The sequence below is a fragment of the Phyllostomus discolor genome, chromosome 6 (genome assembly GCF_004126475.2).
Source record: "Phyllostomus discolor isolate MPI-MPIP mPhyDis1 chromosome 6, mPhyDis1.pri.v3, whole genome shotgun sequence".
NCBI classification, from domain to species: domain Eukaryota; kingdom Metazoa; phylum Chordata; class Mammalia; order Chiroptera; family Phyllostomidae; genus Phyllostomus; species Phyllostomus discolor.
The window spans coordinates 89,696,743-89,724,062 of NC_040908.2; the positions used below are offsets into that span (position 1 = coordinate 89,696,743).

Here is a 27,320-nt window from a genome sequence, read left to right on the forward strand (position 1 = left end):
GTCTTTGAGTCTTTTTTTCCCTGTACCGGAACTCTGTGTTTCGTGGTCTGTCATCTCCCCAGTTGTTCCTCTCCATTTATCTGCACACAAGTGTGGAACTGCCCACTCTGCCAGCTGCTGCCTCCCCAAGTCCTGCAGCTGCCACTTTCCTGTGAGTCCTCTCTGCCCAGCTGCCCATCTTTGCCCTACCTAATGGTCTGGATGAATGTTTCTTCTTTAACTCCTTGGTTGTTGGACTTCCATACAGTTCAATTTTCTGGGAGTTCTGATTGTTTCTTGTTTTTAAACTTGTCATTATCCTTCTTTTGGTTGTGCGAAGAGGCACAGTATACCTACCCTACCCCTCCATCTTGGCAGGAACTTAAAAGTAATTTTATGTTATAATGGGGGAACTTTAGAAAAAAAGGAAAGAAGATGTAAAAGTAAATTTAATTTCTACGTGAAAAAAGAAAATTACATGATCTAAAATGAAATACTGATAATCTTACTGTTAATGAACTATAAATCAAAATGAAATTTTATTTTTTATTCTAAAAATATCTTCATTTTTTTTAAAGTAGTAATACTCAAAGCTGTTAAGGGAACAGCAATGAGTTACTCCCAGACAGTGACCTTCATTGCTAATGGAACACAAATTGGTCAAGTGTTTCTGGAAAGTATAATTGTCCAAATGTATCAAGAGTTTTAAACACAGTCAAGCCTAATGTACAAAAAAAGTGAGTCTCAATAGTTATGAAAATCTCATTTGTAAATGTCATTTTTAAAAAATGTCTTTGCCCTTTAATCTGGTAAACTGATTTCTAGGTATCTGTCCTGAGATAATGATCAGAATGTAGTCAAAGATCTTCATGTACAAGGATATTCTTGCAGCATAATGATTGTGTATTACAGTAAGTCTAAATAACCAACCATAATGTAATTGCTAAATAAAGTATGATACATCCATGTGATAGAATATTTGACAGCCATTAAAGGTTACATTTTACCAAAGGGCTGATGGAAGAGGAAAATGGGAAGTTGTTAAAACAGTATATAATTTCAACTTTGCAAAATGAAAAAGGTATAGAGATTTGTTGCCTAAAAGTGAATATGTTTAACACTACTGAACTGTATACTTAAAATGGTTAAGATGGTTAAATTTATGTTATGTGCTTTTTTTACAATTTTTTAAAAGTTGTGAAGTAACTTAAAAAGATTATTTAATAATGCTTATACTAGATTAAGAATGGAATAAACAGGAAAGAAACTATATTGTTTCATTCTAATTCTGTTATCAGTAACACATTAGTGTCATCAGTAGTTATAGCAAGAGAGTAAGGAAATGCTTTTCACTCTTCTTTTTTCCCAAGAAAATTTATCCAAGAAAAAAGTTTTAAGAAAAAAGAAAAAGAATTTCACCAAGTCTTTATAGACAACCTCACTTTCATTCCCTTAGACTCTACTTGTTTCATTTCAGGCCACTTGATTTCTAGCTTCCATTCAAAAGGCTGTCCTATAGTTCTGAAAAACAAACCCAATCAATTCCTCATATCTTCTGCCACCATCATTCATTTGTAAGTTCTGAAATTTTTCCTTCTGCAAGAGCTAATTGGAAAAGAGGCATACTTTTCCTAAGCTGTGGATTGCCTTACATGACTTGCCAAGATTCCCTTATTACTGTAATTATCACTCTCGTTTAATAGGGTCTGAATACCATTATTATGTAGCATATCTCCAGGTACATAGAGAGCAAACATGTTGTGAATTTGGATGGTCTAAATCAGGGGATCTCAAACTGGAATCCACAGATAGAAATTAGGGGGCCTATGGTCTTGAATGGGGGAAAAACTGTATTTTCACTAACCTCTGACTAAGTTGAATATTTCCTTCTATTTTGAATGTAGACAGAACCTGTTGATATTTTTATATTCCCAACATCTAGTACAGTGCTTGGCAGAGATGCTCAGGAAATAACTGTAGAAGAAAAGAAAGAAAGGGTACAGGGAGGGTGGTCAGAATATGTCAAGATGGTAGGATACAAATATACTTGACCCTTGAACAACATGGGGTTAGGGGTGCTGACTCTGGCACAATAGAAAATCCATGTATAAATTTTTACTTTCCCAAACACTTAACTACAGTGTTTCCCCATATCACAAGGTGATTAGTTCCATGACACCTACGGATACCCAAATTCACAGATATCTAAGTTCCTTATATGGAATGGCATATCATGTATCAAGTTAACCTTCTGCATCCACAATTCCCAACCATGGATCAAAATACTGTTTTCAATCTGTGGCTGTTTGAATTCCAGATATATAACCCAGGAAAATGGAGGGACAATTGCATATGAATTGAAACAATCCACATATATGGCCCCAAGCAATTCAAACTCGGGTTGTTCAAAGATCAGCTATGTTCATTTTTGACTCATTCCTCTCCTACCTTCATCAGTAATGATATTTTTATAAAATAGTCTTACCTTCTGGTTGTGTACTTTTCTTTTTAAACTTGCTTTATTTAATTTGTTCTCCTAAATTATCTTGTAATGTAGGAAGGACAGATTTTATTCTTTTCACTTTACACACAAGGAACTGAGGTTCAGTGAAGCTAAAATGCCTTGCCCGTGGCCCCATAGCTATTAAATGTCATTGCCAACTGTGGACTACCTAGTTCAGTATTCCCTTTCATCAGATCTCCAGTAATACAATGGTCATGCATGGTCAGCGGGTAGGCAGGCATTTTTGGAGGGTTCCATTTAGCCTCACGGCAAAACCAGTTGGCCTTCTGGGACTCTTTCCCTTAGTCATGTGGGGTCAAAACTTTGGTGGCAGCTGCAGAAAGCCTGAATAAAGTTCCTAAATAATGGAGCAGGAGACGATAACTGCATTCAACAGAAAGTGCCAGAGGCTATTCCTCCAACCTTGAATTCTGCCAACCTGCATGCTAACATTACATGATATGCCAAGCAGATTCAGGATGGGCTTTGAAAGAGGATTCATGCTGTGCTCAAATGTTCAAATATTGGCACAGCTACACTTTTTTAAAAAAAAACTTAATCTTTATTGTATTTTTTCCATTATCATTTAGTCCCATTATACCCCCTTCCCCAGCAATCACCACACTGTTATTCATGTCCATGAGTCCATTTCCCTTTTTGTTCAATCCCTCCACCTCTCACCTCCCCACCCATGTGCCATTCTGCTCTCCATCTATGGGTCTGTCCCCATTTTCCACGTTAATTCAATTTCTTCATTAGATTCCACACATGAGTAGAATCATATGGTATTTATCTTTCTCTGACTGGCTTATTTCACTTAGCATAATGTTCTCCAGGTTCATCTATACTGGAGTAAAGGGTAAAATTTTCTTCTTTTTTTTAGCCAAGTAGTATTCCATTGTGTAAATGTCTCATAGTGTTTTATCCACGCATCTACTGATGGGCACCTGGGCTGCTCCCATATCTTGGTGATTGTAAATAATGCTGCAGTGAACATAGAGGTGCTTATCTTCTTTTGAATTGGTGTTTTGGGTTCCCTCATATATATTCCCAGAAGTGGGATCACCAGGTCAAAAGGCAGATCCATTTTTAATTTTTTGAGCTATGCCCATACTGCTTTCCACAGTGGCTGCACCAATCTGCATTTTCACCAACAGTACAAAATGGTTCCCCTCTCTCCCCATCCTTACCAGCACTTATTATTTGTTGATTTATTGATGATAGCCACTCTGATAGGTGTGAGATTGTATCTCATTGTGGTTTTAATTTGCATTTCTCTGATGATTAGTGACATTTAGCATCTTTTCATATGTCTGTTGGCCATCTGTAGGTCCTCTTTGGAGAAGTATCTATTCAGGTCTTTTGCCCATTTTTTTTAGTTTGGTTCTTTGGTTTTTTGGTGTTGAGTTTTGTAAGTTCTTTATAAATTTTGGATATTAACCTTTTATCAGATGTATCAAAGAATACTTTCTCCCATTCTGTGGGTTGTCTTTTTATTTTGTTGATGATTTCCTTTGCTGTGCAGAAACTTTTTAGTTTGATATAGTCCCATTTGTTTACTTTCTCTTTTGTTTCCCTTTCCTGGGGAGATATATCCAATAAAATATCACTACGTGCAATGTCCAAGATTTTGCTGCCTATGTTTTCCTTATGATTTTTATGGTTTAGGGTCTAACATTTAAGTCTTTGATCCATTTTGAATTTATTTTTGTGTGTGGTGTAAGAAGGTGATCTGGTTTCATTTTTCTGCATGTATCTTTCCAATTTTTCCAACACCATTTATTGAATAAACTATCTTTAGCCCATTGTATGTGTTTGCTTCCTCTCTTGAATATTAATTGACTATAAAGTGTGGATTTATTTCTGGGCTCTCTGTTCTGTTCCATTTATCTATGTGTCTGTTTTTATGGCAGTACCATGCTGTTTTGATTACTATGGCCTTATAGTATTTTTTGACATTAGGCAGTGTGATTCCTCCAACTTTGTCCCTCTTTGTCAGGATTGCTGTTGCTACTCAAGGCCTTTTGTGGTTCCATATAAATTTTTGAAATATTTGTTCTAGTTCTGTGAAATACATCATTGAAATCTTGATAAGAATTGCATTAGCCCTGGCTGGCGTAGCTCAGTGGATGGAGCGCGGGCTGGGAACCAAGGTGTCCCAGGTTCGATTCCCAGCCAGGGTACATGCTTGGGTTGCAGGCCATAACCCCCAGCAACCGCACATTGATGTTTCTCTCTCGCGGGCTCTCTCTCTCTCTGTCTCTCTCTCTCTCTCTCTCTCTCTCTCTCCCTCTCCCTGCCTCCCTTTTTCCCTCCCTTCCCTCTCTAAAAGTGAATAAATTTTTTAAAAAAAGAATTGCATTAAATCTATGGATTACTTTGGGTAGCATGGACATTTTAATGATGTTAATTTTTCCTATCCATGAACATGGTCTGTGTTTCTACTTATTTGTATCTTCTTCAGTTTCTTTCTTCAGTGTCTTATAATTTTCTGAGTACAAGTCTTTTACACTCTTAGTTAGGTTAATTCCTAGGTATTTGATTCTTTTGTAGCAGTTGTGAATGGGATTGTTTTCTTAATTTTCCTTTCTGTTAGTTTGTTATTAGCACATAAAAATGCATCTGATTTCTGGATAAAATCCAGCACCCATTTATAATAAAAACTCTCAACAAAATGGGATTAAATGGAACATACCAAAACATAACAGAGGCCATATGTGACAAACCCACTGACAGCATCATACTCAATGGGCAAAAACTACAAGCTTTCCCTTTAAGATCAAGAACAAGACAAGGATGTCCACTTTCACCTGTCTTATTCAACATAGTATTGGAAGTCCTAGCCACAACAATCAGACAAGAAGAAGAAATAAAAGGCATCTAAATTGGAAAGGAAGAAGTGACATTGTCATTGCTTGTAGATGACATGATACTGTACCTAGAATACCCTGAAGATTCCAAGAAACTACTGGAACTGCTAAATTCAGCAAAGTAGCAGGATACAAAGTTAATTCAGCTACTCTGATGTATGTGACCTTATGTATGTGATGAGTTACTTATCTGTTTCAAGGGAGAGTTGGTTTCCTGATCTGTAAAATGGGGGTGACAACATCTACCTTACAAGTTCTTTTTTTTTAGAGAGAGAGACAAACATCAATTTGTTGTTCCACTACTCATGCATTCATTTGTTCATTATTGTGTGTGCCCTGATGGGGATATCGAACCTACAACCTTAATATATGGACAATGTTCTAACCAACTGAGCTTCCCAGCCAGGGCCCTACCTTATATGTTTGTGTAGGAAACAAAATACATGTGAAAACTTAAAGCTTATAGACTGGCACATAAGTGCTAAGTGAATTTTTAAACAATGTTTTTGATTTCTTTCCAAATCAAAAGCCTTCAAATTTTCTGCTTCTAATGATGTAATAAAACTTTAATATTGCCAGCCTCCTTTTGTCTACATAGTCACTGCATTCTTATTCAATTAGCTTTCAATTTGTGGAGTAGAAAAACTCAAGCTGAGCTTCAATCTGTTCCATTATATTAACCCCCAGGGCAAATGAGAACGCAAATTACTTCATTTTGAAGAAAGTTGCAATTGCATTGTTCTCATTTTCTCTTTTATGAGATTAGAATTGTTTATTTCCATTTAAGTCCTGATCATTATTTTGCATTGACTCTAACATTAAGTTCATGCCAACAGTGACACAGCCATAAAAAATTACTACAAAAATAACCATTTAAAATATATATTTCCAATGGCTATATTTTATACATTTATTTTGAAATAATACCTTTTAAATGCTATTTCACAGTAAAAAAAATGTTATAACTGGAAGAGACCATAGAGATCTAGTCCAATACATTCAATTTAAAAATAATGAAGCATTTTGGAGCTAGTTTTCTTCTTTAAATCCAGCTCCTTCCAAAAATAATCAGTCATTATAATGCTTGTCTTATATTGGTTTTGTTCATTAAAATTATAAATTTATGGAGAGCAGAACTATCTGATCAGAAGACATGAAAACTTTTTTGTACTGTTTCTAGCCTGAGAGGGAATAATGGAAATGACTGTCTAGTCCCCAGACTCTGCTTTTCTGTTTTTCACTCTGCAACACCTCATTGCTTCTCTGAAACCAAGTGGGAAATAACATAAATCAATAACTTATGCAGTTCACTAAGCATTTCAGGTAACTGGCCTACATTTTAAATAATTTCATATTATATTATTATCTTTTTTTTACAACCACCTCCTATATTTATCTATTATAGGTAATTTATTTCAGCAGATCTCTTTAATAATTTTGTCACATTTATTTCAAATATCCCAAAATGTATGTTTGGTACTTTATTATTTAATAGCAAGATGTCAGATACTACATTACTGTTATGAAATTGAAGAGAGTGAGAAACATTTCTCCTGACCTATGAGAAAAAATAAAACCTTTGAACACCAAAAGAAAGTATAAATTTTACTCACAACACTTAGGAACTAAAAATAGGAGGTACAAACATTTTCAATAACTTCAAAAATACATATAGGAGTGAGCAAAAGTTAATTTACAGCTGTAAGTATGGGAAACACAGAGTTCCTTCCTATATTATTATTTGTTTATTCATTATTCTATTATGTATTACAAACAACTATATACCTACTTTTTCCCAGCCCTATATTAAATATGCTTAATTTCATAATATGAGGGCTATAAGATGAAAGAGTGAGTACTTTGGTCGCAGCTTATTGTTTCTTAGGCTGTGGATTTCAGAGGACTCAATACTTTTTGAAAAGTGATTAATTGTGGTTAGGGCATTAACTAATCTTTATTCTTTTTTTTTCTTTTTTTTTTATTTTATTTTAATCATTGTTCAAGTACATTTTTCTGTCCTTTACTCCCATTCCAGCCCACTCACCCATCCCTCCTCACCTCCCTCCCATTTCCACCCCCCTTAGTTTTTGTCCATGTATCTTTTAAATTTGTTCCTGTAAACCCTTCCCATTCTCCCCTGAAATTCCCTCCTATCTCCCCTCTGGCCACTGTCAGCCTGTCCTCTATTTCAGTGTCTTTGGTTATATTTTGCTTGTTTCTTTGTTTTGTTGTTTAGGTTCCTGTTAAAGGTGAGATCATATGGTATTTGTCTTTCACTGCCTGGCTTACTTTGCTTAGCATAATGCTTTCCAGCTCCATCCATGCTGTGGCAAAGGGTAGGAGCTCCTTCTTTCTTTCTGCTGCATAGAATTCCATTGTGTAAATCTGCTATAGTTTTTTCATCCATTCATTTACTGATGGGCATCTAGGTTGCTTCCAGCACTTAGCTATTGTAAATTGTGCTGCTGTGAACATTGGGGTGCATAGGTTTTTTAGGATTTGTTTCAGGGTTCTTAGGATATAGCCCCAGCAGTGGAATTGCTGGGTCAAAAGGCAGATTCATTTTCAGTTTTCTGAGGAAGTTCCATACTGTTTTCCATAGTGGTTGTACAAGTCTGCAGTCCCACCAACAGTGCACTAGGGTCCCCTTTTCTCCACAAGCTCTCCAACACTTGTTGTTTGTTGCTTTGTTTATGATGGCCATTCTGACTTGTGTGACGTGGTATCTCATTGAGGTTTTAATTTGCATCTCTCTGATAGCTAGCGATATTGAGCATCTTTTCATGTGTCTGGATCCTCTGTATGCCCTCCTTGGAGAATTGTTTGTTCAAGTCCCTTGCCCATTTTTTAATTGGGTTGCTTGTCTTCTTAGAGTGGAGTTGTGTAAGTTCTTTATATATTTTGGAGATTAAACCCTTGTCTGAGGTATCATTGGCAAATATGTTTTCCCATACAGTTGGTTCTCTTTCTATTTTGATACTGTTTTCTTTAGCCATGCAGAAGCTTTTTATTTTAATGAGATCCCATTTGTTTATTCTTTCTTTTATGTCCCTTGCTCTAGGGGACATGTCAGTATAAAAGTTTCTGCGTGAAATATATGAGATTTTCTTGCCTATGTTCTCCTCTAGGACTTTAACGGTGTCATGTTTTACATTTAAGTCTTTTATCCACCTTGAATTAATTTTTGTGTAAGGTGTAATTTTGTGTAAGGTGCTCGAGTTTCATTTTTTTGTACGTAGCTGTCCAGTTCTCCCAACACCATTTGTTGAAGAGGCTATTTTTACTCCATTTTATGTTGCTGCCCCCTTTGTCAAATATTAATTGACCATAGAGACTTGGGTTTATTTCTGGGCTCTGTGTTCTCTTCCATTGGTCTATGTGCCTGTTTTTATGCCAGTACCAGACTGTTTTGATTACAGTGGCCTTGTAGTATAGTTTAGTATCAGGTATTGTGATCCCTCCTACTTTACTCTTCTTCCTCAAGATTGCAGCAGCTATTCGGGGTCGTTTATGGTCCCATATAAATTGTTGAAGTGTTTGTTCTATGTCTGTGAAATATGCCATTGGTATTATAATAGGTTTTGCATTGAATGTGTAAATTGCTTTGGGTAGTATGGACATTTTGATGATGTTAACTCTTCCAATCCATGAACATGGTATATGTTTCTATTTTTTTGTGTCTTCCTTGATTTCTTTCTTCAGTGTTATGTAGTTTTCTGAAGGTTCATTCCTAGGTATTTTATTTTTCTTTTTGCTATATCAAATGGGATTTTTTTTCTTGATTTCTGCTTCTGCTATCTCATTGTTGGCATACAGAAACGCCTTTGATTTCTGGATATTGACTTTGTATCCTGCTGTTTTGCCAAATTCATTTATTAGGTCGAGCAGTTTTTTGGCCGAGTCTATAGGATTTTCTATGTACACGATCATGTTATCTGCAAACAGTGACAGTTTTGTTTCCTCCTTTCCGATTTGGATGCCTTTTATTTCTTTTTCTTGTCTGATTGCTGTGGCTAAAACTTCCAGTACTATATTGAATAGAAGTAGTGAAAGTGGACAAACTTGTCTTGTTCCTGATCTTACTGGAAAAGATTTTAGTTTTTGCCCATTGAGTATGATGTTGGCTGTAGGTCTCTCATATATGGCCTTTATTATGTTAAGGAATGCTCCTTCTATTCCCACTTTGCTGAGCGTTTTTATCATGAATGGGTGTTGTACCTTATCAAATGCTTTTCCTACATCTATTGATATGATCATGTGATTTTTGTCTTTGCTTTTGTTTATGTGGTGTACTACATTTACTGATTTGCGAATATGGTACCATCCTTGCATCCCTGGGATGAATCCCACTTGGTCATGGTGTATGATCTTTTTAATGTATTGTTGGATGCGGTTTGCCAATATTTTGTTGAGGATTTTAGCGTCTATGTTCATCAGTGATACTGGCCTGAAGTTTTCTTTCTTTGTTGTGTCTTTATCTGGTTTTGGGATTAGGATGATGCTGGCCTCATAAAAAGAGTTTGGGAGTCTTCCATCTTTTTGGATTTTTTTGGAATAGCCTGTGAAGGATAGGGTTTAGCTCTTCCTTAAATGCTTTGTAGAATTCTCCTGTGAAACCATCTGGCCCCGGGCTTTTGTGTGTCAGGAGTTTTTTGATTACTGTTTCAATTTTATTTGCTGTTATTGGTCTGTTCAGGCTTTCTGCTTCTTCACTGAGTTTTGGAAGATTGTATTTTTCTAGAAATTTGTCCATTTCATCTAGGTTTTCAAATTTCTTGGCATACAGTTCTTCATAGTAATTTCTTACAAACCTTTGTATCTCTGTGGTATCTGCTGTAATCTCTTCTCTTTCATTTCTGATTGTGTTTATTTGGGTCTTCTCTCTTTTTTTCTTTTGGAGTCTGCTTAAAGGCTTGTTGATTTTGCTTATCTTTTCAAAGAACCAGCTCCTGGATTCATTGATTCTTAGAATTGTGCTTTTCATCTCAATGTCATTTAATTCTACTCTGATCTTGGTTATTTCCTTCCTCCTTCTTGCTCTGGGCTGTCTTTGTTGTTGTTCCTTGAGTTCTTGTAGACATAGGGTTAGGTTGTTTGTTTGAAATGTTTCTATCTTTTTTAGGTATGCCTGTATTGCTATAAACTTCCCTCTCAGAACTGCCTGTGCTGTGTCCCATAGGTTTTGGGTTATTATGAGTTCATTTTCATTTGTAACTAATCTTTATTCTTTTTTTAAATTTATTTTTTAATCATTGTTCAAATACAGTTTTCTCCTTTTTACTCCCAATCCAGTCCCACCCCTCCCCACTTCCCTCCCATTACCACCCTCCCCTTAGTTTATGACCATGTGTCCTTTAAGTTTGTTCCTGTGAACCCTTCCCACTGTCCCCTTAAATTCCTTCTACTCTCCCCTGTGGTCACTGTCAGCCTGTCCTCTATTTAAGTGTCTTTGGTTACATTTTGTTTGTTTCTTTGTTTTGTTATTTAGGTTCCTGTTAAAGGTGAGATCATATGGTATTTGTCTTTCACTGCCTGGCTTGTTTCGCTTAGCATAATGTTTTCCAGCTCCATCCACTCTGTTGCATAGGGTAGGAGCTCCTTCTTTCTTTCTGCTGCATAGAATTCCATTGTGTAAATGTACCATAGTTTTTTGATCCATTCATTTACTGATGGGCATCTTGGTTGCTTCCAGCATCTAGCTATTGTAAATTGTGCTGCTATGAACATTGGGATGCATAGGTTCTTTTGAACTGGTGTTTTAGTATTCTTAGGATAGAGTCCCAGCAGTGGAATTGCAGGGTCAAAAGTAACTAATCTTTATTCTTAAAGCTGCTAAGGATCAAGTGCACAAATATCCTTTGCACTCTCAGGAAAAAGGCCTCAACATTTATACCCAGGCCACAATAACATGTATTGTTCACAACAGTATTCCAAAGCCTACCTATGTCAGCTATCTCCTGCCAGAAAAGAAGCGAAAGTTTCTAAGTAGGTATTATTTACCCTGGAACAGAAAACTGACAGAATTTTGGAGTTAAAAGAAATGTAGATCATCCTGGATAACTGTTTCATTCCAACCTGAAGAAACACACTTAAAGAAAGAAGTAAACTCCAGTGGTTACAAAGGTGTGTGAGTGTGTATGCACATGTATATTTGTGCATGGTCTGGTGACTAGCTGTAATCTCTCTCTGCTTAAGAAAATGGGCTTAGATGTATAACTTGAAATTTGGGTTAAAGGAAAATTTTTTCAGAAATGAGGGCTATTTGATATTAAAATGGTTTTCAGAGAAAGCTTGTCTATGTCTTACAAGGAGAAAGTTGGATTGTTTTAGAGTTCTGTTATTCTAAGACTCATGGATTTCAACCCTCTTTAAAGAGAAAAGATCAAATAAGCAGAAAGGTAATTGTCATCCTTGCCTTTTTATGAATTAATTTTGTTCATTCAATAAACCTTTATTGAATGACTAATGAATCAATGTTGAGTCAGATCCTTGGTTTGAAGACATAAACCAGAATAGTTTCTGGTCTCAAGGACCCTCCAAACTAAAATGATTTTTGTTTACCATTGATACTAAAAAAATGAGTAACTTCTGTGTAGAGATAGCTATCCACTAATTGTTACAACAAAGTAAGTGTGAACTAGTAATTTATACGTATTTTTCTTACAGATCAAACACAATTCAAAGTAGTAATAAAATCTATCTCACCTAAAGAGGTAGTCCGGATTCATGTCCCTAAACCTTTGGACAGGAATGATGGAACATTTTTGATGAGGTATAGGATGTATGAAACTGCCAATGAAGGGCTGAAGATAGAGGTCCTTTATGGTGATGAACATGTAGCCCAGTCTCCCTATATTTTGAAAGGTAAGTGATTATTACATAATCCAGAGCCAGCCACATGTGTAGATCCTATGCCTTTCAGATTGGGTCATGATGACTTTGAAGTCATATGTAACAAACTAAACATGGTATATGTATCTCCTAAAGCTCAATTGAACTTGAAATTTTAAGGGAAAGAAAACTATGTAATTTAAAGAGATTTAAATACTAAGAAAAAGATCTTGGATATTTAGCCATTATAGTCCCCATTTCCAGTATTCTTCATTCTTTCTATAAGCTAAGTCACATTATGTTCATCAGCCATTTATAACTCACTAGAAATAAATTTATCAGCTTCTTTACCAAGAATAGGTTATATTGGGAGAGAGCATGTGCTATATATAGTACGTTGTCTAGGGGGTATGAAAGAGAGACAGAAGATAGAAGCACAGGACTCTGATATAACTAGTCTTGCTACTGATGTATTTAGGGCAGACTTTTCCTGTCTGGATAATCTTAGAGTTTATCCCATGTTCATATCAGGGGTGGAAACAACTCCTTGCTTTGTGCTGGTTAATAAAGTGTGGCATTGTGTGTGTTTTGCCTTCCCTAGGACCAGTATACCATGAGTACTGTGAGTGTCCAGAAGAGGATCCTCAGGCCTGGCAGAAAACTCTTTCTTGTCCAACCAAAGAACCACAGATTGCAAAAGATTTCGCTTCTTTCCCCAGCATTAATCTCCAGCAGATGCTAAATGAAGTTCCTAAAAGGTTTGGGGAAGAGAGGGGTGCCATTGTTCATTACACAATTCTCAATAACCACGTCTACCGGAGACCTTTAGGGAAATACACAGACTTCAAAATGTTCTCAGATGAGATTTTGCTATCACTGGCAAGAAAGGTATGAGAATGAATTCACTTATTTTAAAAACAATATGATTTAATTATTTAGTTGTAACATTTAAATGCTTAGGAGAATAAGGGCAAAGGATGGAAATGGATTCCAGGCTTGGAAATGTGCATGTAAGAGGCCTACCTCCTGAGTGTTTGTAAGTTCTCCACTTTCATGGATCTCCTTTTCCTTTAATATTTACATTAAATGGCTTTAGCCTTTATCCCAGATAAGCAGGACACAGGGCACTCCCAAAGTTTCTGTGCACTCCCAGATATTTACAGCCTCAAGGTCACTTCCAAAGGTTTTCCTTTCCTGTTGAACATTCCTTCCATTCCGATTTTACTTTCTTCATCTGTTTTTTTCTCCTCATTTCAAAATGACTTGATTTTTGAACACATCTTTCTTGTTTTACTATAAGCACCTCTAAAAGATATTGTATGCAGAAGGTTGAAGTTTGGAGTAATAGAGAAAAGTTATTTTGTACCAGTACATAGTAAAATCAATCAATCAATCAATATACAAAACCCCTAACATTTAAAAATAGATATCACTGTATTAATCAGACCCTCAGTCACACTCTTCCCCATTCTTCTATTCAGCCCTTCTTTCTCTATTTGCAAAACTCTTAAGCAGAGTAATTCAAAATGAATTTTCTTCTTTCTTCCTGACCATACAGAGTTAGGCGTGAAGATGGGCAATTTTTATATTTCTTACCCAGAATGACCATCAAGGTAGTTTCCTAAACTAAAAGCCAACTTTGCTGGTAGAGGCTATACAAATTCCCAAGCATGCTGAATGTCTGGGTGCAATCATTCTGATTTTAAATAGTTGCCCCACCTTCTAACCCTGGCCAGCCTGCAATATGAGTTATTTTGAGCACCTGACCCTAAAGGTGGTGCTTTCTTCCTGGGCTGCCACCCGTCCACGCTCTCCTGTATCCCTATATCTTGTACTCATGTGGTTTTCAACTAGGAATAATTTTGTCCCTCAGAGAACATTTGACAATGTCTAGAGACATTTTTGTTTGTCACCACTGAGGGATTGCTAGTAGCATCTAGTGGGGAGAGGCCAGGGATGCTGCAAAATATCCTACAATGCACAGAATATCCCCCCACAGCAAAGAATTACCCTCAACAAAATGTCAGTAGTGCTGAGTTTGAGAAACCCTGCTCTATAGTCAGAACTACTGATGTGGAGTTTACTAATGAGTTTATAAATTATATTAGGGAAGCAATAGTGTGAATAGCCACATCCCTTGCCCTTCCCTTTTGTTCTAGGCTCTTTGCCCAGGGACTGGGAAGAAATCTAAAACAAATGAGACTTACCTCTGGTCTTAGAGACCCTGGCTCTAGTAGAACTTGTTTTTGTTATTTGAAAGTGAAGGTGGGATGTGAATACAAACAAATAATTGTGCCACAACGTGATAGGCCTGAGAGAAAAGTAGGTACCTAGGTTAAACTGCCTGGGAGGGTGAGTCATACAGGAGGTAACTGGGGTTTAGATCTGGGTTTAGGATGAAAAATGAGAGTGCCAAGTAAATAAACAGGAGAAGAACATTCCAGCATGAGAGAATTGCATATTAAAGTGGAAAGCATTTTCAGAGAATAGCCTGAAGTTTACTGGCAATAAGCAGATGGAAGATGGGGTCAAAGGTAAGCTGGAGCAAGAGAGTAGAGCCTTGAGTTCTAGCCAGAGTTTAGACCTTGTTCTATGGCTTAAGGTTCTATGAAGCCTGATAGTAACATGAACTTGCGTTTTAGAAATATGGGCAGCAGTGTGGAGTGCAGATTAGAGTGGAGAGAATCTAGCATCAGAACACCTGGTAATAAGTAAGCTATTACCATCTAGGCAAGAGATGATAAAGGCCCAAACTGGTATTGACCATGGAGATGGAAATGGAGTAGCAGATTCCAGAATCAAAGGTAGATGTGATAGAGAGGTTTGATAGAGAAAGAAAACAAGGGCTTGAGTCTAACTTTGTAGATACTCACTTAGGCAGCTGCCAGAAAGGAAGCCACTTGTTTATACTTGTCTACACAATCTCCACTTTTGTCATATGAAGCCACTTAAAATGTTTAGCTGACTCCTGGTTAAGTGAATTGACCATGTATCATCCTCATCTTTGACTTCTGACGCTGCTGATGACTGACAGGCATGCTTCTTTCTGTTGCTGCTATTTTCGAGCATTCAATTTTACCTGAAATATTTAAGAAAGCTGAAGAATTAAAGCATTTAGTACCAAAGGCCGAGTGAAGTCTTCCCTGCACTGATGTTCATATTTTTGTTTATTTAGGTTCTTCTTCCAGATTTAGAATTTTATATTAATCTTGGTGATTGGCCTTTAGAACATCGAAAAGTCAATGAAACCCCTGGCCCTTTGCCTATCATTTCATGGTGTGGCTCTCAGGATTCACAAGATATTATCCTTCCCACGTATGACATTACCCACTCCACACTTGAAGCCATGAGGGGTGTTACAAATGATCTCCTCTCTATTCAGGGAAATACAGGTAAATTCAAGTTCATTATCTAAGAAAAAGCTTAGAGGTAAAAAAACAATGAAGGGGATGTTTAATCAGGGGAGGTATATATATTATATATATTTAAATAACCATTTTTCTTATTTTCTAACCAAGAAAAAAAAAAGGACCCTAAACTGTAAAGAGGTTTGTTTAAGATCCTTCTACTACAAAAATTAAAGATGTATGAGTTGGAGTAGTAATGTCCAAATCTACCATAACTGAGTCTCTTTTGAGTTGGTTACTTGTAAATACAATTTGAACATATATCTTGGTAAAATTGTCACCTAACTTAATTCTGACTTCAATGCCTTCATATTGCTAGATGAAGTGAGAGAGAATTTTGAAAAGTATGAAATTATATGCATATCTAAGAGAATATGATAACAGCATAATTTGGATATTACCTCCAACACTTTGTAAGAATTCTCCCCTTTCCTTTTTTTGGCCTCTCTCAATTCTTTAAAATCTGAATTCCTTTCTCCCTGTTTGAGGGCCTTTGGTTTATGGCACAACACACATTTTATTAAACTGAGCTCCCTGAGTAGAAGAAACCTGCCTTTTCTCTGTAGCCTCTTTCTGTTTATTGTGGCTCGGTGGTCTCCTTATAAATTATCTAAAGATAATGTGAAATGAAAACTGACCTACTTTTTATTTGATAACAACTAATTTCTGAAAAGTGTGCTAGCATAGCAAAGAATTTGATCCCTTCTAATTTCTATGTTTTGAGATTTATTTCTTAGAATACTGACGGGTGTTAACTGATGACCTCTCTGTAGAATAATAAAAATAGATTTAAATTATTTCTTCCAGAATATTTCCCTACCAGGAAAGGGAATATAAATCATTGTATGTGTGTGTATATATATTTTTTCACTTAAGAGCATGTTAGAAGAAGCTTTTCCTGTATTCAGAGTAATATGCTCAAAATTCTGAGCATCCTAAAGATTAAAGATGTGTGGGTGTTACTTAGTTATACAGTTTGTTCTGGTCACCTTGTTTAGGAACAAAAGCCTAGTTCATTTTTATTATGAAGCACAAAAGATGGAAGAAGCTAATACCTATGTGAATAGGCCAAGTCATTGAGTCTCTTTTTGTTTTGAACTTTACCTAATATTATTTTGGATATTTTCTAATGTTATACAACAGAAACTCCAACATTTGAGTGAGCTCTCCCTAATAGAAAAATGAATGAAAGTAGAGCATGCTAATGCCATAATTTTTGGAAATAGCATTTACTTTAGAAGATATGTTAATGATAAAAGAGCTTTAACATCTTCAATGACAATGATAAATTAAAGATTGTTCTACTTACCATATAAAAGTTTCAAAGCCATTTTTTTATGGTCTCAAACTTCTAGGGCCTTCCTGGATCAATAAAACAGAGAAAGCTTTCTTCAGAGGTAGAGACAGCCGAGAGGAGAGGCTCCAGTTGGTGCAGCTATCCAAAGAAAATCCGCAGCTACTGGATGCAGGAATTACAGGGTATTTCTTTTTCCAAGAGAAAGAAAAGGAGCTTGGAAAAGCTAAGTTGATAGGTTTTTTTGATTTCTTTAAGGTATGCATTTAAGTCTTCCTGGGTGGATATGAAATAATAAATTTGTAAATAGCTGGGCTTGGGCCAATTTCCTCATCTTGTGAGCTGATACAGTTTCTTATCAGGCATGGGGAATTGGAAAACTCACTGTGGTTCACTGTTGTTGCTGATTTTGTCTCCCAAATAGCTCAGAATTATTTTAATACTGAAAATATAGTACAAGGATTAACCTGGAGTTTGGGTGCATTTCTTTGTTTTTCTCTTGTATTTGCTTTGAATAAGCTGGGTATATAAATGTCCTTTGCATAAAATGATCTCAAATGCCTTCTGTAAATTAAAAAAGTATGAATTCCATGTAAGTAAAACAGGAGCTGCCATTGAGGTTAAGTCCTGCCTCCAGTCCTGTCTCTGCCTTCTAGACACACGTGCTGCCTGCCTGACGCCTCCAGAGCATTGCCGTGAGGTTCCAAGGAGTCAGAGGGGTCAACAATGTGACAAAACCTGACTGGCTAGCAAGCTCCTTGATTTCAATTATTTAAGAAAATTTTGATTACTAAATTTCAAAGTAAATCCTGTTCATCTCAGTGTGATATAATGAAAAGAACAAGGGATTTGGACCCAGAGAACAGAGATTTATAAATTTCTCTGAACACTAGTTCTCTCATTTGTAAAAAAAAAAAGGGGGGGGGAGGAAGAATGCTAACACCTGCTTCACATGATTATAATTGAATGAGCTTTAATGGCCATGATAAGTGATTTTAAAATGAAAATCAAAGTTTATTAGTCCAACAAATATGTAAACGGAGTATGTACAGTGTCACCACTATCACACTCATCTTTTAGCTTCTACAGGATTCTGTCTCCTCACCTCTAAAACTGAACTTTGAGATACTGCCTTCCTTTTTTGTATTATTGTGGACATAAGGAACAAAAAGAAATAATGTATAAGTAAAATTTTAAATTAATCAATATTCAGTTTAATAAATATAAAATCTTTGAAAATAGTTTTCCTACCTTGTTACAGAAATCTGAATTCCCCATTGCATAGACATAGTTGAAATAGGTCTTCCCATTTTCTAAAATTATTTGTGATCTTATCTTTAAATGCATTGTATTTCTTAAAATTGACCTGTTAATGGCTGCTTATAATTTTAATACAAAGAGAAAATATGAGTTACAAAATAAAATGTAAAAATGTTAAACAATAAGTTTAGAAAGTAGAAATCAATTCCTTCATACTTAGGATTACAGTGTTGATGAGAAGCAAAGTGAAGCAAATGACTGTTAAAATTTTTGTTTGTGTTGGCTTTAATTTTTTAGTACAAATATCAAGTGAATGTGGATGGGACCGTGGCTGCGTACAGATATCCGTACCTCATGCTGGGTGACAGTCTGGTTCTGAAGCAGGACTCACCATATTATGAGCATTTTTATATGGCACTAAAGCCTTGGAAACATTATGTACCAATTAAAAGAAATCTTGCTGATTTACTAGAGAAAGTTAAATGGGCCAAGGTAGGCTTTCTGAATTTTAGTTTCTTTAGGCAATAACAAATTCACCAGTATTAATTACATTAATTCCATCACAACACAATTTAATTTGACATAATTTAGTCAAAAGAAGTGTTTTCTGAAATTTTTATTCCCTTGAAATATCTAAAGAACCAATATCAGTGTCATTTTGTATACCCTCTATCAACATTTTTTAGGATTTTTAGATTTGAAGAACAGTGTTATGTAGAATATAGATTTTTTCTAAAGGAATCACTATTCATGCATATATACACATGAGCAATAACACTCCAAATGCTCCAAAACACTCCAAACACATATTTATTTTCTAGATTGAAAAGACCAGTGTTGAGGTGTTTTATGCACTAAGTCAGCACATTGCTCTTCTTTTCTCCAGTTAGAGAGACACAAGTTCATAATGAGCACATTACATACAACATCCCCAAGAATCACAGCTTTCCCATGAAATAAGAATTCTTTTTTCAAAGGAAAAGTTTTAAAAAGCTATTGTGTTTTATTATGAAAATATGAAACTCTACCCTTCATTATAAGACTTTATCCTGTTTCTGAGTTTCTAAGAAGTAATATTTGGTTATGGAAATAACCAGGTACCTGAGGCAGAATAATTTTTGTGAGTCAGAGTTGCTTGCAAGTGGCTTTTCCTATGGGCAGCATTGTAGAATATTAGCTACTTTCCCAAAATATAATTAGGAATGCCAACTATTCCTGGAATTGAAGGAACAGCTTGTGGGTACTAATGAATGAATTTTTATTGTAATAACAATATAGTCTTTCATCGGTAACGTTTTGTAACCAATTTGGGTCTCTGATTGCATATTTAAATAGAGCTTTTAAGAGATGTTATAACATAAAAACTGATTCGTTCTCTTCTAGCTTGCATTTTAATATCAAAGAGAGAAGGTTAAAATGGGGAAGCAAATGATGAGCCCCAAGCTTCCTGGGTATCTAGGAAAGTACCAAGATACCCACAATAGAGACTGCATGTAGGTTGTTGCACTTTGTGGGGTGGTGGGGCAGGTGGAGGCTATTATAGGCCTGTGGAATAAGGTGCAAACACGCATGAGCATTGCCATGTAACAGAGATGTCGAGCAGACTACTTTGTCTATTTCCATAGCCTTGTTCTTAAGTTATATTTTCATCATGTTCCATCTCTCCCATGCCGTTCATATTCAACCCCACATCGCTTTTGTCTCACACTTCCCTTTAGCTTTATGGGTCACAAGAGTAATTTTCATTCACTGTTTCTTTTTAAACCTTTCAGGAAAATGATGAAGAAGCCAAGAAGATTGCAAAAGAAGGGCAGTTAACTGCTAGGGACTTGCTACAGCCACACAGGCTTTACTGCTATTATTACAGAGTACTGCAGGTCAGTGTGGAGTGCGCTTCCTGCTGGGTTGCTGGTCCTCAACCTACATGCATGGCCTGAGTGCCTGGCATCCAGGGGCGTCTGAGAGTCAGGCTGTGGAGCTCTGGTTAGGGTGAGGCACCAGTCTAAGGGAATTAGGAATAGTGCTAAGTCCCTTTGTAGCCAACATATTTTTATCTTTATTCAGTATTACAAAAACAATACTTAGAGCCTTACAAAAGTAGACGAACAGCTCTTGCTATCTCACCAGTGCTGCCTTTTATTAAATGCCTTATGGAATTCCTCATCTGGAAAATTATATGGTTAGACGATGGGTCTTTAACAATTCTTTCTGCTCAAAATGTCTACCTTTTTGTTCCCTGTGCTACTTAAGATGCATGCATTTGCTATCCCAGTTCAGGTTGGAAAGCAGACATTTAACTTGCTACATAGTACAAACAAATGAAAAACATTTGTAGTGGTTCTAACATCTTAAGGCTAAATAATGATGTAGTTGCTGTACAAATGTCTATTGGGAATCCAGGGATTGGTTCTTTGAGTAACTACCTGTGTGTTACTCATTAAAATCTAACTAGGAAGAAAATAAATAAGAAAGTATGTCCTTATTTTTAACCTAAACTTATTTTTCTTTGGGCAGATAAAAATGTAAATTTCCTCAGATGCTTGTGGATACTAAACTTTCATAGAAAAATTTAAATGATAAATTATACCGTTTTCTAGAACTCCGTCCCCTTAGATGAGTTCCGTTCCCTCTGCTGGGCTGGTAGGAGGTTCCCTCCCTACAATATTAATTAGGCTCCTGTATTCATGTCAATATTTTGTTGGGTTTGGCCCTGGACCAGGAATACACAGCTAAATGTACATGAAACCACTGAACTGAAAATCCAATTTATAGGAATATTCATTAGCGGCCAAAGTGGAGGAACATTTCACAGGCCTGTCACCATTTAGAAAATGTGTGTGACTACATGCCTAAAAGGAGAGATGTATGAGACCCCCAACTTTGTTTTGATATGCTTATCATCTGATCTGAATATTCAATGAAGTTAATTATACATTAAAAAGGGAGAATAAATGCCAGGCGGCACTACAGTTTCAAAGACACTTGGCTGGACATCCTTCTTGTAAAGGCATCCTACCAACATGTTAAACTGAATCAGGGTTCCTTGTTAGATTATGAAATATCACACTAGTAACTATAATAACTAGAGTTAAAATGTAACTTTAGGACTGGAATAACCAGTCCAAACCAGACCTTTGGTCTGCAGTAACTAGAAATAACAGCATAAGTGGGAAGGAATCAGTGGAATGATGTGTGGACTAATCTTTTTGTTGCTTTCAAAACACATTTCAGAAATATGCTGAGCACCAGTCCAGCAAACCCAAAATACGTGATGGAATGGAACTTGTTTCTCAGCCAGGTGATAGCACATCCATCTGCCAGTGCCACAGGAAAAGACCTTTAAAAGAAGATCTTTAAGTCAGCCCAGATATACACTCTTGTGTATGCCGGCTACATCTTGGATGGAAGCATTTGGATAGAATCTAAGCTGTGAAGAACACAGCTTGGGAGACTTTACCCAGAGAATTAGTTCTCTTGCTGGCTTTATGTCATGTGGGGGATAGAGCAATTTAGAACAAGAATTACCAAATATTTTCAGATATTAATCTCTTTTGAGTAAAAGCTTCTATTGTTAGTATCACAGTTTCCCTAAAAAACAACAACAAAAACACTTGGGGATCATAGTAGAGAGGCTTGCCAAAATATACATTGTTCTCTAGGAAATCATATATATAATTTTCTTTTCATGGAAGTTAATGATTGAGTAATTTATTTTCTAAGTATATTTTTTGATTATGCTATTACAGTTCCATTTTCCCCCTTTGCCGTCCTCCATACAGTACCCCCTTCCCTCCAGCAATCTTCCCCCTTAGTTCATGTCCATGGATCGTACATATGTTCTTTGGCTTCTCCATTTCTCATACTGTTCTTAATCTCCCCCTGTCTATTTTGTACCCACCATTTATGCTTCTTAATCCCTGCACCTTTTCCCCCATTCTGCCCCTTCCTCCTCCCAGCTGATAGCCCTCTATGTGATCTCCATTTCTATGATTCTGTTCCCCTTCTGGTTACTTGCTTTGTTTTTGCTGTTGTTTTTGTTTTTTAGAATTAGTTGTTGATAGTTGTGAGTTTGTTGTCATTTTAATGTTTATAGTTATGATCTTCTTTTTCTTAGACAAGTCCCTGTAACATTTCATATATTAAGGACTTGTTGATGATGAACTCCTTTAACTTTATCTTGTCAGGGAAGCACTTTATCCACACTTCCATTCTAAATGATAGCTTTTGCTGGATAGAGTAATCTAGGTTGTAGGTCCTTTCTTTTCATCACTTGGAGTACTTCTTGTCAATCCCTTCCAGCTTGCAAAGTTTCTTTTGAGAAATCAGCTAACAGTCTTATGGGAACTCCTTTGCAAGTAACTCTCTGTTATTCTCTAGCTGCTTTTAAGATTCTCTCTTTGTCTTTAACCTTTGGCATTTTATTTATGATGTGCTTTGGTGTGGTCCTTGTTGGGTCCAACTTGTTTAGGACTCTGTGCTTCCTCAACTTGTATGTCTATTTTCTTCACCAAAGTAAGGAAGCTTTCTTTTATTATTTTTTCAAATAAGTTTTCAGTTTCTTGTTCTTCCTCTTCTCCTTTTGGTATCCCAATGATTCAGATGCTGGCATTTTTGGAGATGTCCTAGAATCTTCTTAAACTCTCCTCTTTTTGAAATTCTTTTTTCTTCTTCCTGTGCTCGTTGAATGTTTATTTTTCTTTCCTTATGTTCCAAATCATTGATTTGAATCCAGGCTTCCTTCCCTTCACTGTTACTTCCCTGTGGTTTCTTCTTATTTCACTTAATGTAACCTTTATTTCTTCCCTTACATTTCTGCCATACTCAGTGAGATCTCTGAACATCCCAATCACCATTGTTTTGATCTCAGCATCTGATAGGCTGGCTACCTCTGTTTCATTTAGTTCTTTTTCTGGGGTTTTGTTCTGTTCTTTCATTTGGGCCATATTTCTTTGTCTCCTCAATTTGGCAGCCTCCCTGTGTTTGTTTCTGTGTATTAGGTAGAGCTGTTTTAACTCCCTGTCTTAGCACACCTGTTAAGTTGTATGGGGGAGAGCCTTAGGTATTTGCCAGGGAAGTGCACCCCACTACACCACTTTGTGGCTCTGTGTGATGGGAGGGGTTTGCAAGGGGACAGTGCCACTACCTGGCTTCTGGGGTTTGCCTGGCCCTTGCCCAGTTTCCAGTGACTTCACCCATTTCTCATATGCGTCTGGCACCCTTCTAGCTGTTGCCATGGTGGTGAATCCCAGAGTGGGTGGGTTTGTGTACATTCTAAGTCCATGCAGGCCCTTTAAACAGACTCCTCTGAGAAACCATCAGTTTCTCTCACCACCCCACTCCCCACTGGTTTTTATAACCGGAAGTTATGAGGCTTTACCTTCCTGGTGCTGGAACCCTGGGCTCTGTGGTCTGGCCTGGAGCTGGAATCGCTCACTCCTAGGGCATCCCTCCAGATTTTTATCCACCACATATGAATGTGGGACCACCCATTTTACCACCACTGCTGTCACCTCTCTCACCCCACCTCCATGACTACACCTTTCCTATCCTTCTGGATGAATATGGCTTCTTTAAATCCTTAGTTGTCAGACATCCATACAGTTCAATTTTCTAGCAGTTCTGGTTGTTTTTGTTTTAAGGTTAGTTGTAATTCTTCCTGTGGTTGAATAAGGAGGCAAAGAGCATCTACCTATGGCTCCATCTTGACTGAAAGTCTGTACGTCATATTTATTAATTCATTTTTACCCCTTGTTCACTTTCCCTCTCCCCTATCCAGTTAGGAAGAAAAGATATTTGTGCAGTGTATTTCCCCCCCTCTCACTGTATCATTTCTTCTCCTACAAGCTGCTTTTGACATTCAGTAATAGCAAACCTCTTCTTGGAAGGCCTGACAAGAATAAAGAAGATGACTGTTATTAACCATAGCTTGGATTCTATGGAGAGAATATTTTTAAAACCCACTCATATCTTTTGTAGTTAAGTTTTACCAACACCTGAGACAAAAGTAAGGAGAAATTGTGCCTTAAACTAGTAATTTTCAACCTATTTGGGTTGTACACTCATCAAGGACAACACAGTTATTAAAATAGATGAGAGCATCCTATAGATACCATTCATTATCTATATATTGAATGGATAAAGATAACTATAGTCAGGTGAGGATCTGTAATTCTTTTTAATCTTTTGAAGGGATACTTGCAAACCTCTGCAACAAGCTGCAGGAAGCCTGGTACCTTAGTATTCCCTAATAAGCTTACAACAAAGACAGGCATCCATTCCTCACTGCGCCCCTCCTGTTTCACCGGATTCCATTTTTAAGATAAAAATTGGGAAATTTCCTTTTTCTTTTAAGACAAGGATTTATAGGTAAGACTTAAGATTTATAGCTGAGAAAATCATTACACATTCCTTATAATACCACCAATTCAAGATTCAGTTAACTGAAGAACCACACTCCAAAAAACAACTGTCCACACTCCCAATTTTAAAACATTTACCCTCCTAATTAAAATATTTACTTAATCTGGCAAATGATGTAACCACCTTACAGTAGTCATATCTATTCTTTTTTGAACATCAATAAGAATTTTCTTAATAACAGCAAAATCCCATTTAGGAACAATGTAATCAAAGCCAAGTATAGGTGGAAAACTCTAATACCCAAGTTTCTCAAAAGCACAGTTGCACAGGTACAAAATAAAGGGCAAGCCATACTGATACCAGACCTTAATGAATCTATGTCCCATATATATTGCACATAGAGTTTGAGGTTCATTGAAGATGAGATATAGAAAGTTTGCCCTTTCTCATATCTTCCTGCCCTCCAACCCTGGGTCCTTCCTGATGGCATTTTGTTAGAAACATCTTAAATTTTTAAAATTTATATCACCTGCTGCCAAACAGTTAAAAGTGAGTTGAGACAAACCAGGCAGCTTCTGGGTGTGGAACCAAAAGGATGTGCTTAAGCAATTAAGTGGAGCACTTCAGGAAATTCCACTGGGAGGGAGCACCCTTCATCTAAATAATCCTCCATCATACAAACTCAGTCAGAGCCTTTAAAAAGAGGAAGTTTTACATGGCTTTTGGGTTTGTTGACATGACAAAAATGAGATTACTAAAACCATGATTCTTTCCTTTTTAGTTCATGTTACCCATGATTTCCATTAGTCATTCTTAATACTTGGACTTTCATGAAAAAATACCAGATTTTTGAAAGGAGGAGAGGGATGTAAGGATATGCAAGAAAATATAATAACTGCATTTGTCTAAATAAGCTATCAACATTTGTTGTGGCATTATTTTTATCAGTAAACATTGGAAACATCTTAAATAGCCACCATTAGGAAATTGGCTAAATAGATATGAATACATTAAGGATCACACTACAACCATTGAAAAGAATGAAGTAGCTCTAAATATACCATCATGAAAGATTTCCATAACAGTATTCAGTGAAAAAATCAAGTTTTTTCAGAAAAATATGTGTAATGTGCCACCATTTATGTAAAAAACACATATCCATGTGATTGAAAGTTTGAAAGGATATTCACCAATATCTGAGGAGGGGCTGGAGAAAGGGAATTTATACTTTATGTGTTATACCTGTCTATGATATTTAAAATGTATCTTACACCCTGGCTGGTGTAGCTCAGTGGGTTGAGTGTGGGCTGCAAACCAAAGCATCGCAGGTTCAATTCCCAGTCAGGGCACATGCCTGGGTTGTGGGCCAGGTCCCCAGTGGGGTCCACATGAGAAGCAACCATACATTGATGTTTCTCTCTCTCTTTCTCCCTCCCTTCCTGTCTCTAAAAATAAATAAATAAAATAATAAATAAATAAAATGTATTTTACTGTAAGTGTGAGTCAGATTATAAAATGAAGAAATGCAAACCTAGCAGAAGACAATAGATGTGCAAGATATACAGAGGAAAACAAAATAAATATTTGTATTTTTCATTATGCTGTTTTTAAATCTACTAGGTCTAGAATTTTATATCATGGAATGTATTATTACACTTTTTAAATAAAGTAAAATTTTTAAATAACATTTTGAAAAAAGTAAATTTTATTTTATTTTTAAAGACTTTGTTGCCACCTATAGCTCTGGTATTTTTGTAACTAGGTTGGTCTAATTTTAATTCCATCAGGTCTTCATGAATAAATGAACCAAAATTTTTATCACCATCATTCGATCCTTAATGAGTAGAAATCTAACATTAGAGGAAAAGATATTTTGACTTGGCACACTGTTACTTTTTGTTTTTTCAAGTGAAAATACAATTTGTGCAGTATCTTATTCAGGTTGCCATTGTAACAGACATACCACAGACTGGGTCGCTTAAACAGCAAGTATTTATTTTTCACAGTTCTGGAGGCTGAAAGTCTAAGATCAGAGTGCTGACAGATCCAGTGTCTGATGAAAGCCTGCTTTCTGATTTGCAGACTGACACCTTCCCTTCATATTCCCATATGGCAGAGAGAGAAGAAGCAAGCTTGTCTCTTCTTATATGGCCTTAAATCATCATAAGGGCTCCACCCTTATGACCTAATTACCTCCCAAAGCCCTGTCTTCAAATACCATCATATTAAGGATTAGGGTTTTAATACATTAGCTAGGGGAGGTTGGGTACTAACATTCTATCCATAGTAGGCAGAGAGAGGAAAACCCTCCCCTGGCATAATAAAGCCAAGGTAGAAGAAATATAAATTTATTGTTTGTAGGGAAAAGAACTCATCCTTGTGGTGGTGAGGTATGTTTGACTTCAAACAGTCAAGGACAAAATTGCTAGAGTAAAAATCCCTCTTTTTATATACAGAATCACAATTCACCCTTTCCCAATCACAGCTGCTGAAAATTCACCACTGCTGAATCTTCCAGATACCAAGATCAAAGTTAAGTCTTTTCCAAGCCATGTTCTCTCTGTAGAGCTGTGTGAAAAGGGAAGCCACTAAACTTTTCTCTGATAATCAACACTGCAATATTTCTTAGACACAAGGGCAGTGAGAGACTGGGGTTGGTTTATTCTATAGAAAAAAATAACTAATGCAGGCAGGTGGAGAAGGATATGTAGAGGGAGATAGGACAGCCAGAAGTTAGGTGAGAAGGTGAAGACAATTAGAAAAAAAAAGGAGTATTTTTTTTAGCTACCTGTTCTGTTTTACCACCATTTGGGTAT

At 36.5% G+C, this 27,320-nt stretch overlaps 1 protein-coding gene across 2 annotated transcripts in view; it reads left to right on the forward strand.

Moving 5' to 3' along the window:
* Positions 1 to 25,246, forward strand: part of POGLUT3 (protein O-glucosyltransferase 3) — a 28,024-nt gene extending 2,778 nt beyond the window's left edge. The window contains exons 2-8 of one of the 2 annotated variants that reach the window (XM_028516992.2): positions 12,019 to 12,216; positions 12,785 to 13,071; positions 15,359 to 15,575; positions 16,946 to 17,142; positions 18,442 to 18,636; positions 19,917 to 20,021; positions 21,376 to 25,246. In XM_028516992.2, coding sequence (XP_028372793.1) covers positions 12,019 to 12,216; positions 12,785 to 13,071; positions 15,359 to 15,575; positions 16,946 to 17,142; positions 18,442 to 18,636; positions 19,917 to 20,021; positions 21,376 to 21,501 — 1,325 coding nt within the window. In that variant the 3' untranslated portion in view covers positions 21,502 to 25,246. Of the gene's footprint in view, positions 1 to 12,018; positions 12,217 to 12,784; positions 13,072 to 15,358; positions 15,576 to 16,945; positions 17,143 to 18,441; positions 18,637 to 19,916; positions 20,022 to 21,375 lie in introns of those variants that run through there. The other variant, XM_036028606.1, reaches the window with a different exon arrangement.
* The last annotated feature ends 2,074 nt before the right edge of the window (positions 25,247 to 27,320 follow it).